At 31.6% G+C, this 12,812-nt stretch overlaps 1 protein-coding gene across 1 annotated transcript; it reads right to left on the minus strand.

The window, feature by feature from the left end:
* Window positions 1-10,654: 10,654 nt before the first annotated feature.
* Window positions 10,655-12,233, minus strand: LOC123661826. Its single transcript, XM_045596766.1, has 3 exons — window positions 12,048-12,233; window positions 11,116-11,271; window positions 10,655-10,896 (listed from the first exon to the last, which is right to left on the minus strand). Exons 1-3 carry the CDS (start codon window positions 12,231-12,233, stop codon window positions 10,807-10,809), a joined length of 432 nt encoding a protein of 143 aa, XP_045452722.1. The 3' UTR covers window positions 10,655-10,806.
* Window positions 12,234-12,812: the final 579 nt, after the last annotated feature.

Below are 12,812 nucleotides of genomic sequence, written 5' to 3' on the forward strand. Positions count from 1 at the left end.
GTACATTTACATATAAAAAAATATGGTAATGTGAACCTTTGCATGCATACATTTCGTTTTCCTTTCGTAATAACCGTTTGAATAGGATACTCTTGTTCTATTTGTAAAAGCACAGCTGTATTCGTTTTGTCTGCCGTCGGCTTGTGAGAGGCGTGAGAAAGTATTAAAAGAATATACTTACTGAAAATAGAATGTAGTATTAAAAAGTAAGAGTACAAAAGACGCAACTTTCGTATTTAGTTTTAAATATAAGTAAACTAACTACTGCATATATTTAAGCGTTTTTAGTAAATAAAAATGTTGCACGTGTTTTCTTTGTGTAATACCGACAAAAGTTTTGTATATAATTTTATTGTGTATTGTATAAAACAACATATTTTTAATGTCGAGCTAATTAAATGTATAATAAATAATATGTTAGATATTTACTCTCAACATCCAATTTTTTTTTAATCTTCATAAAAACTTATTTCTATTAGCCAGTAACAAATTTATTTACTTAATGATAATAAGTTTATGAAGTTCAACATACCTTAGTTGCGCTCGATCATTGAAAACGCCGGTTTAATGTATCGGCATTACGTCAAGTGTTGAGAAAGATCTATGATATTGAAGTAGGTCAAGACAGGCTCTGGGATCCTCATTTCGCACGCTCATTATCACTTCACGGGGTTCGGCACTAGAGTCATATGGTGGAATCGATGTGGCGATGAGCCCGCGCAACAGTGTGGTATGCTGTGTCAGTAGGCGAGGGGGTGCGAGGCGCGCATGACAGACGGCTCGATGGCGCGAGACGCGAGCGAGGCGCGCGGAGCAGGGCGCTACGGCAGCTAGGAGTCGGGAACACGGGCGGCCGGCGCGCGGCGCGAAGAGAACTGCCCGGGTTCGCCGCCACTGCCACCGCCTCTCATTGCCCTAAATTCGCGCTACAGGCGGCACAATAATTGTAAAGCTGCAACCGCGACGGCCGTCTATCGATTCAGCGTACGTTTCGTGAAAGTAAAAAGTTAACTCGATCGAATATAATGCGGTCGGTACGGTAACGCGATCCTACAACTTTCTAGGTCACAAAACAGCTTAAAAGTTATTATCGATTATTTCAAGCTCTTTAAAATTATTAATGAATTTAATGAGAATTATTTTGAAATTAAAGCGGCTTTTAGACAAGAAATTGAAAAATATAAGTGAAAAATGTACATCATGAAAACAGTAATTTTACATTTTTACGTGGAGGAAAAAAGCTATTTCTTTGTTCGTATAACCTGCAAAAGTTATATTATTATTCCTCCTATTTTTTCTTTTTTAAATTTCACAAACGCTTAATAAAGGATAAAGCCGTATACTTGAAGCGAGTCGCGCAATGCAGAAAAGGCCGCCTACACGAAGTCTACGCGTGACGTCCTACATACGTGCTACGCGACTACGTCAACGCTTTGCTACGGCGCGTTGCGCACACTTTTACAAACTATCACAAACAATATTAAACACTTAAAAACTAACGATTACTTTACATAATATCAAAATTATATTTTAAAGTATATTAAAGATTGCTTAAAAATATTTAAGCGTGGAATACTAAAAGAGAAAACTGATAAAACATAATATTTGTTTTATAATAGCAGGCAGGAAGGCAGTGAGTAAACGTTTTCTTGTTATTAATTATACAGAGCTGCGAAGTCAAGGGATTACTCTTTTCATAAACGTTATCTTTTGTAACAGATTTGTTATAGGAATACAACGAAAATAAATCACTTTAAAAATAAATAATAAATAAATAAATAGTTAATCAAATGAATTCATAATACTATATCTGTAAATATTTTACCGTATGTAATACATTATTTCACATAAAATATTTCAATTTTTTTTCTTATAATTAAAATAACTAATTATTTTAACAGTAAATGACATAATAAATTTTTAATACTTAAAAAACATTTTTAACGCCGTTGAAAAACAAAAAAAAATATATACATACATGACATCTTTTTTATTAACAAAATAATTCTAATATATCTTTAATTAAATAATATTATACTTATTATTGATATGTAGTAAAAAGTATGAGATAAATTGAAGAGAAATTTACCGTCACAGTATCTAAAACTTCTATTTGCCACTCCACAGGGGAATTAAACTCCAATGTTTCTCAGACCGAAGAAGTATTGGGTTGCAATATGTCACGACCAGCCAGCAGCTTGACATTTATAGTTAGTTAGAAAAAAAAAATCATTATTATTTTAATTTTTTTACATTGACGTCATTTTGGTGCATTGTTTATATGCTACTTGTTAATCCTTCAACCCCAGTAATATGACATTTTTTTTTACTTTTCATAGACACGATTATACATTTAACTGATATATTGTGGTTTATAATTAGAACAGCAATTACTCATGAAATCAATATATAAAAGGAGACCGAAATATAAATAAAAGGAGACCGAAAATTGGATTATACAAGTTTCCCGATTCTTGAAGTAAAGTGGATTTTTATTAATATATAAATGAAAATAGCAAAAATAAGATTTTATTTTAACTTTTGAAAACTAAGTTTAGTCATAATATAACAAGTTATATTGTAAAATATTAATGTGCAGGTAGCATCAAATTAATACACCTAAAGACTATATGAAAATCTCATTACACCCAAAGGTAAAAGCTAAAAATTACTAATAACTGTATAAGATTAATGCGGTACATGCAATCGACCGACTGCGGTCGATTCGACCGACGAGCTCGCGTGCCGTGCGTGTGGGGTTGTTTGTGTTGAAAAACTTATTAAATGACCGCTGCCACCGCACTATGGTGAATGCCCAAGGCTTGAAGGTTGAACGGTTAAGTTTTAAGTAATAATCTGATCTCATTTTAATTCTTACCGCTGTAAACGTTTGCTTCTTTTAAATTATATTTGTTTTTATTTTATTGCTTTTTAACTTCAAAAATATATTTTCCGGACAAGGCACTTGCAACTTGTGATACTTATATTTATAAAAGTATGTAGTTCTTTTGTTTTACACACACACAAACACACACTGGGCAGGCGGGTTGGTGACCGCAGGGCTGGCTTTGTCGCACTGAAGACGCTGCCCGTCTTCGGCCTGTGTATTTCAAAGCCAGCAGTCGGATGGTTATACTTATATAACTTCTATATATAAACTCTATAATATAACTTCTATAGTTAAAGCAAAAGGTGTAAATTTTCTTTTTATCTGATTCTTACTTTTTCGTGACTGAGACAGTTTGTGTTTTTAGTCAATTTTGCTATAAACTTCGTTACACATACGTCAATCTTTAAAGACTCTATTGTCTATTGACCCTATTGTTATTTCCCGCTTATAATTTCTGAAAAATCTCCACTTATAGAGTCAGTCTAAATGTCAAACCTATAATTACGAAAATTATATATTTTCAGATATTTTTGAATATCATATCAAAAATTGACCGCTCCAGCGGGATTCGAACCCGCGTCACCAACTGACCGTGTCGGCGCTCTAGCCAATTAAGCTATGGAACGATGTACCCGCTAAATCGAAATTTTTGATATGATGATTTTTATATTCGGTTTAAGCGAACCGTAGCCCCGTCTATAGTGAGCTCTTTACAGAAACCCGTAACTATTCAAAGTTTCATATTACAATGAAAATCTTTGACAGGAGACGACACCATGCTATTTTTAATATCTACGATTTTATTTTTGCGTTACCCATACATTAGGAATTCTAAACATTGTTGGCTAGAGCGCCGACACAGTCAGTCGGAGACGCGGGTTCGAACCCCGCTGTAGCGGTCAATGTTTGATATGATATTCAAAAATGTTTAGAATTCCTAATGTGTGGGTAACACAAAAATAAAATCGTAGATATTTTCAGATATCTTAAGCAAAGATTGGTAGATAATTTTTTTAATTTTTTATTTTTATTTAATTAGAATAGCTTACAGCTTATTATAACTATAACTAATACAGAATATAAATAAATAAAAAAGCTAATAACAAGCTACCACATATAGGTATAAATATACCATATACCACACATAGGTATAAATATAATGTGTTTTTGTACTTCATACGTAATACCAAAACATTTTAATAAACTGAAACATGCTTTATCCTTAAGAGAATATAAATAAAGAATCAACAATTCAGTTGAGAAAAAATGTCGATAACGACTCTGACTAAGTAAATTTATTACAAAGCATCATTGCCGTCCCACGCACACAATATACTGAATCAGTTCAGCTTGTCATGCTTCATTTAATATTATATCACAGTTTTTTGTTAGGAATAAAAATTTTCGCATAAATGACATTCGTTAAATAATTCTATTTCTCTTATTTCCTTTGACTTCCAGCTGATGACCTGTTAGTTAATATCTTTTATGAGACGTTTTAATGGATCGAAATCATACATCATCATCATCATTGCAGCCTATACAGTCCACTGCTGGACATAGGCCTCCACAAGTTTACGCCAAAGTAACGTGAACTCATGTGTTTTGCCCATAGTCACGCTAGGCAGGCGGGTTGGGAATCGAAATATACTCTGCTATGTCTTGTCTGTTCAGCAGTGGATAGTTATCAGCTAACGACTATAACCACTAGGATACGGTAAGGATTTTAAAAGATTGTAATGATAATGAACGAACGATATAATACGGGTATGTCGTGTATATAGATGCTTTAATTATAGATGATTATGACATAGTCCGTACTGGTTCACATATTTTTTTCTAATGTTTTAGGACTGACAGTGACTCGTCTCGTGACCATGATTGCAGTAAAGTATCCGCAACGTTGGGCATATAAAAAACCTAATAAACCGCGATAAATTCCGAAAACTTTATGCAGACAAAATTGATAAATGTATCTAAGACTATAAAAATTTATAATTTAGATAATTAAATTAATACAAATTTTGTTAATAGAATTTTTAGTATATAGCACACCTCGGTTTACGCTTCAGCTTGTAATAGGTACATCACTACTGGGCATAGGCCTCTTTCCCCGTGTAGGAGAAGGATCAGAGCTTAATCCACCACGCTGCTCTCATCACGTTGATGGATAAAAAATCAAAAATAAAGCCAGAATTTTCTTTTTGTTTTATATCAATATGTGAATGTTTGATTAAAATCTGATCATACAGAAAAATCAATGAAAAAAAAATAGTTGTAATTTTATATTAAATAAATCTGGTGAAGTGGTGCGTCTAAAATAAATACGTATCAATGTTTAAACTATAATTAAATTGATATTTCTTCATTATTTTTAAACGTTTTTAAGGGAAATAAGGAAACTCTTTTTTTTTAATGAAACATTTATTTTAAAACATAAACCGCAAAACTATTTTTCAAAATCAATGCCTTAGACAATTTGGTGTGAAACTTGGGCTTCGCCATTGAAGTAGCTCAAGATCAAACTGAACCAAGATTGTAGATATGACAAGTATCCAGCATCTTCCGGTGCGTTCACTGTCACTTGTACAAGACCGTCATTAATTATTTCACCAGTAGCAATGCTAGGGGGAGCAGCTATTTCGGGTTTCAATAAGCCTTCTTCTGGGTAAGGTTCTGGACGGCCAATTACTGGTACCTCTGGGTGGTCATATATAGGTTTGTCTCGATTTGGAGCCGCAGCGACTGCTGCCACCAATAAGAAGAGCACAAAGAGTTTCATTGTTGTTTGTTTATCTAAAATATTAATTTTTATATTAACGTTTAAGTATACTACAACATATTTACTTTTGACACAACACAAGTACAATTTATAATACAAAAAAGCCAAGACGATTCTGGATATGACACATTCGATTACTGTCAGAAATGGTACCAACTACTGAAAAGTTTAGAAGGCATTTCGTTCTTAAAAATGAAAGGAAACAAAATTATTTTAATTTTTTGGGACCTAATTCGTGAATTTTACGTTAACTAATTCGCAATGAGGCAACGGTGTATATTAACTACCAGGTAACACAAAAAGCATCTATACACCGTAAATATAGTCACCAAAGACAATTGCACCTGCAGCGAAATATCGGCAGTTTTGAAATGACAATTGCGGTAAATTTTGTATATGCAAAAATATTGATACTGGCCGTATTTGATAGCTAATATAAAACTAATATACCATAAAGGTAAAGTCATTTTTGTTCTAAGTATGTTTTATTGAAATAACAAAGAAAAAAAATATTTAATGCAAAAAAAATTGTTTTTATCAAAATACATACCTTCGTTTCGGTTTGAGCTTAACTAATGTCTGACAAACTCTTTACAGTGACAGCGAATTTATCGTATTGTTTTATCATAATATCATAGATATTGGATTAAGATAATTTTTATGTTTATAATCACAATTATTACAAATCTATCGAATCAAGTTATATATCGTCATGACTAAACTTCGTTGTTTACTTTTTTTGTAAATGCTTATTAAATTATGAAAATATTTTTTTCTTAATTAAAATATCAACACACTATTTTGTAAACGTGTTTCAGAAGAATTATAACTATTTTTTGACATTAGCTACAGTTACAGTTTTTCAATTTATGCTTTATTTAACACATGCGTTGTTACATATTCATATTTTGTTTAGATATTTGTAGTAGCTGCAACTTAAAATCATGAAGAAAATGTCAAATTTTAAACCCAACTAGTAATATACAATGCAATCAAATAGGTACGAGTAAACAGCGGTAATGCGCTTATAAGCTAATTCAAAATGTAAAAATCTAAATCAAAAATTAAGTAATTTTTGATTATTCCAATAAACATCAAAACGATTTTGAATCGTCATTGTAAAAATGAAAAATTGTACTTGTCTTAATTAATTATATTAGAAACTTGTATTTACAAGTTTGCCATTCCATCTCATATTCATACTACGATTGCTACTAATTATTTATTTATATCAAAACAATCGATATTCTTCTAAATATATGTAATGTTATGTAATGTTATTTATCTGTCAATTGTAAACCTTAAACCCTTGATTAAAGAAAAAAATAGTTATGATTATATTTTTCGACCCATATGAAAAATCAAAATTACATTAACTAACGCTTTTTTAAGAAGTTAATTACAATTTGTTGTATGTGAATTTAAGTGAGAAGTTAATTCAATGGGTTTTATCAAAATAGGCTTCAAAGACGTTCGCTAACTTCTCATCCATGCATATTTTTACTATTAAGTTCCACACATACACTAATAATTATATTCCATGTGCACTTAATTTTATTATCAGTCTTATTAATTAAGTTACGGCTTATAGAATATCTAAAAGAGTATTTTACAACAATACCCGTTTTAAATACCCATGTATATGTAACAGCTGTTTCCTATTTAACTTTTCTGCCATCGAAATAGTATGTCTAATACCAATATCTTTCTTTACTATAAATAGTTTCATAATTTTGAAAAACAGAATAATGTATATGCAGAGAGCCTTATATCTGAAGTTTTTTCAGAAGGAATACAACATTCGTTGAAAACTTTTAAAGCCAGTTTTAATTCAAGAGTTCGTCATTATGTGGCATCTCGTCAGTCTGTCTTAGTACTATTACTTATTATTTTGTAATAATTAATTTACTTTTAATTAACGTTTATATTATTTTCAATTGTCAACTTATGTGTTATGTATTGTTTACGTATAAGATTAGGTATTGAAGCTATTGTCCATAGTGATTATTAAATAAGGTTACAAACTAAAACATGATGCGACTGCTTAAAAAAGAAGTACTAAAAAAATGTATCCAAATTTGACTGCGCTGAAACCACGCAAGTCATCTAAAGTGAGATATATTGCAATAAAGTAACCAATTATTTTGCATTTCTCAGTAATATAACTTTTTATTACATGGCAAATTAAATGATTAGATTAAAGTTTACTGCATTTGTGTAAAAGTGCTAAGTTTATCAAGAGGTATTATTATACCACTTCATAAAATTTTAATGATAAAACAACGTCAGGAAATATCTAGCCACTTAATTGTCTGGTTTATTCTAAAGAGGGTCAAAATTTATAAGACGGTCATCATATTTTTATTGGATAATATATGTATAAAATTTATTGATCTTGTGTTAAAGTATAAAGTATATTGATGTTATTATGGAAAATAAATATTTTACAATTACTACAACTGTTTACAAATGTATTACCGATTTGTTGTAGAAGTTTGTGAAATAACCAGATGCTTACGAATATTAATTTAAGCTTTTAAGTGACATCTTTGATATATATAAATAAATATAAAATTAACAGCAAAATATAAAGAAAAAAAACACAATATAATATTTTAACAAAATGTAGTGGGGATGACGTCAGTGATGTAGTTGCGGCACGACGACAGGAAGACACGAAACGACGACACGACGACATGAAGATACGACGAACGAACAGGGAGGAAGGCATTAAAAGTTGGAGTGTGGGTAGAATAATGTTTATTCTACCGAAGTGAATACAGAGTCATATTGAACCTGAAACTTTCTGAGAGCAACCGGTTAAAAGGCATAGTAAGGACACTCACTCAATGAAGAGCGTACATGAACTAAACGCTAGAGACGAGTTGTAGAGTATTGGTAGCCAGGAAGGATATTCGTTCTTCCGTAAAAGTTTGCAGCGTGATTTAACTGAGGTCATCTAATTTTAATAAGGTTTGTTATAATAATAAAAAATAATAGGTCCAAATCTGTACGATATAAAAAAATATAAATCGATATTTAAGACAAATCAAATTTTTTTTAGTCTTTATTGGCTATCTGTATTTCGGCCGTAAGTCACGCTGAAAGTACTGAATTGTGTTCTGAAATTTAATACGGTTCTACGGAGATAGGGGATAAAAGTTAAAAGTGTAACATCGAATGAACGCAACGCAACCAGCAACGGATACAGCGCGGACCTTCAAGTAGGTTTCTCTATAACACGCCAGCTAACCGAGTGGCATTTTCAACCGATTTGCCTCTATTCAGTGGTTTGAACTTTAGACTTTAAGTATTTAACTGACTTTGACTAAAACAGTCATCTGTCTTGCCTTATCGCAATTTTTCTTTTTTAACCCTTCAACATAGATGGAGACTTTAGCTTTTTTACTCTTCCATACCAGTTCTCGCTTTCTTTTCTCTTGCACTTTCATTCCTCATACTTTGTCTTACTTGCGTACAACTCAGCCTGACAAGGGGTAGAGTTCACCTCTAACTAACTTATGTACCTACTTACATTTTACGGAATAAAGTAAAGAACACGGAAACTTTATTTAAATAATAATAACAACAACTCGAAAACTAGTAGAAATTTTACAAAATAGTTTGCCATAAAGTTTGATTATAGCTGAAAAGTTTGTTTATTTGTTTAAAATTACCTATCTATTATGTTATGTATGTTATGTATGTATATGTATTTATGTTTGTATGTATGTGTGTATGTATATATATGTATATGTATGTATATATAAATGTAAGGTATGTATGATATGATATGTATGTGTGTATGCATTTATACTTGTAAGTTTGTAATACATTACAGTTATTCAACTATTTTCTTTACATTGTTATTTCTTGCACTGTGTCCCCCGCTATATGACACTCTCTCTCATGACCATTGGTTGACTGGAAGAGATCTCTTCTAGGGATAAGTCCACCTTTGCCATCAACTATATATGTAATTTTCTGTATATTCTGTTTTTTAAGTGCAATAATGTATATAAATAAAAGGGCTAATCTCAGAAACTACTGGTTTGAATGGAAAGGTTACCATTTCCTGAAGAAGGCTATAGACTTTTTTTTTCTTTAAATTATCGCGGGTGAAATGGCGGAGCACAACTAGTTATATATAATGTACAACTATAGTAATGCATATAACATCACCAATATTTTTTACTAAGGCTTATGATGTCAGAGGTCGTAATTGCTATTTATCAGAAACTTACTATATTATTGATAGCAGCCTCTTTCCCCATGTAGGAGAAGGATCAGAACTTAATCCACCACGTTGCTCCAATGCGGGTTGGCGGATATGTTCCCTAGTATGAGTAACGATCGCTATCAGGTGTACATGATAACAGCTGGGAACGACGGCTTAACGTGCTCTCCGAGGCACAAAAAAATGTGGTGTATAGAGAGGTTTTATAAAAATAACTATTACATTATACTAAATTGTGCCTTTTAAAAAGTTACTCAGTATGATAAGCATTTCAAGTGACTGAAAAAAAAATTGCATTAAACATCTTGATAGTAATGCATGCTTCATAACCACGCGGTAGTCGCGGGCAACAGTTAGTGTATTATAAAACAAAGTCACCAAACGTGTATGTGATCGATTCCCTCAAAATTTACTGAACGGATTTTCATGCGGTTTCACCAATGGCGAGAGGGCTTCAGGAGGAAGGTTTACGACACGGCTAAGCCGATTTTGAGGAGAGTTTCATTGGAAGTTTGCCGGGAAAACTTTGTGACACACTGATTTTAACGCGGGCGAAGCCGCGGGCATAGCTCGTTAATATATATCGTCAGCGTACAAAAATACATTACGTTAAAATTAAACTCTAAAATTGCTTACAAAATTTATTTATTAAACATATGAGTACGTCAAAATTGAAATATTTTGCTAAACTTTAAAATATAATTTATTTATTGTGTGAATATATAGACTTTATCTCTTTCTTTTATCGATACAGAAATATAAATAGAGTTAACAAATAAATATTTATAACATTAAATTGCAATATTGACAATAGTTTAATATTAACTCATTTATTATGGACAAGGTTTTGAATTTTTTTTATTAGATAGTTATATTTTTTTATGATAAAAGTTGTATCTAGTTTCTAGCAAGAGGGTTAACTGCGACGACATCGACGGGGTTTATAGCAATGACGTCAACAGGGTTGACTTCGACGGGTGCAGGAGCCTGGAAATTTAATAATAAGAATAAAATAACACACATTTTTTTAATTTACACTTTTTCAAGTAATAATGATAATAAAAAATAGTAAGTAATATTGATAATAACAAATAATAGTAGGTGTTACTAACTTTAAGAACTTTTTAAATTTTGTAATGTAATTATAACTGATGTATTTCTTTAATAAGCGTCATTGTTATTATATATATTATAGTGATTTGTTACCTGTTGACTGTTCACATTGATTATGAGCTTTACTAGAGGGCTGAACTGTGAAGGAATTTCAACGGCCTCGGGAAGGACAGGAGCAGGAATGACGGGCTCCACTTCCGGATATTCAAAAATGGCGACGTCGGCGGGCAAGATAACGCTTATGCTCTCCTGCAAAAAATATTTAAAAATATTTCATCTTTTACTTTTATAAAAACACTAGCTGTGCCCAACGGTTTCACCCGCGTGAATTTGATTTTAAACCATTACGGTACAACACGGCGTCGTTTCATTTGATTTTACACTGTCTCCTAAATTATGTGACCAAATTAAATTCTATAAAAGACAAAGTTTATCTTCATAAAATTGCCTTGGTGATGAAGTATTTTTCATTTGAAAAGATTCATATGCCTGACTAATATTATGATGCAATAAAATCACGTTTTAATTTTTTGAGATCATTAATTTTTTGCGGAGTTATTTTAAAGCTATTATATCTTCTAACCTACTTTCTTCTATACCTTCGCAAATATTGTATATTTCAGATAAAACTTAATAAGGTTTAAATAAGCTTTATGATGTATTAACTTTAACATCGCGGAAACCCAAAAAACAAGTTTAAAGAAGTTTTTCGTTGAATCCATATCTGTGTTTATAATATAAAAAATTTATGTTATATTTAAAATAGTGATAAATAAATTGTATTGTTTAAATTTTTTTGTGAACTTATCCCAATTTTGAAAAATAATTGAATATATTAAATAATAATAAATATTTTACCATAAGGTAAAACTGGTCATTGAATCAAGTTTTTAAAATTAAAACAAACTAAGTATCTCCTTTGACATTTGCTATATAGGTCCTAGTGTAATTCCTAGTAAAATGTATCAATCAGATTATGCACTTCAATAAGCTATTAATAATGTTAAAAAAGAAGTAATAATTACAAAACTATGTCCATCGTGAAGAGCTTGCATAAAGGTGTTAAGGGCATCTTCGAGATAGGGCACTATTGCGGGGTTGACATGAGGGTTGCTAAGAGTTTCAGAGAGTTCCTGCAAAGTCCATGAGGTTTCCAAAGGGACAGCAACAGCAACAGCCACGATAGCAGCAAACACAGCAAAGAATTTCATTTTGAATTTTAAGTCTGCAACATAACACTAATTAAAAAACGCACTAACTGTAATTGAATTGAGCACACTTGAAGCTAATATATGCTGATAGAATTCTATATTATATAACACTGGCGACTCGCCCCGGCTTCGCACGCGTGCAATGTTGATACTAAATATACTACAGAATGTCTTCATTTATAGTGTGAAGCTAGCTCATAGCATGGTTATTAACATAATAACAACATTCAAATATGCGTCGTTAGATTACACGTTGTTACAGAATGCGTTGAAGAAATAAAAGTTCACTGCTCGATCCCCGTAGGTGATAGCGTGATAATTTGTAGCCTATATGTTGACCCGACTTCTTAATAATATTCTTGTCAAATTTGAAGTAAATCCATGCAGTACTTTTTGAGATTATCCCGGAAATACATACAGACAAACAGACAAAAATTCTAAAAACTATATTTTTGGCTTCGGTATCGACTGTAGATCACACCCCAAGTATTCTTTAAAAAAATATTCAATGTACAGTTTTGACTTTCCTACCATTTTATTATATGTATAGATTAAGCAAATGCGTATGAGATTTTAGGA

This window comes from Melitaea cinxia, chromosome 17 (genome assembly GCF_905220565.1).
Source record: "Melitaea cinxia chromosome 17, ilMelCinx1.1, whole genome shotgun sequence".
NCBI classification, from domain to species: Eukaryota; Metazoa; Arthropoda; class Insecta; order Lepidoptera; family Nymphalidae; genus Melitaea; species Melitaea cinxia.

Excerpts from the sequence above, each read along its gene's own strand:
- LOC123661826 (XM_045596766.1), bottom strand. The coding sequence starts at position 12,233 with ATGAAATTCTTTGCTGTGTTTGCTGCTATCGTGGCTGTTGCTGTTGCT. Across the intron at positions 11,272-12,047 it reads TTCACGATGGACATAGTTTT|GAGAGCATAAGCGTTATCTT; the intron begins GTAATTATTACT and ends TATTTTTTGCAG. Across the intron at positions 10,897-11,115 it reads TCAATGTGAACAGTCAACAG|GCTCCTGCACCCGTCGAAGT; the intron begins GTAACAAATCAC and ends TTAAATTTCCAG.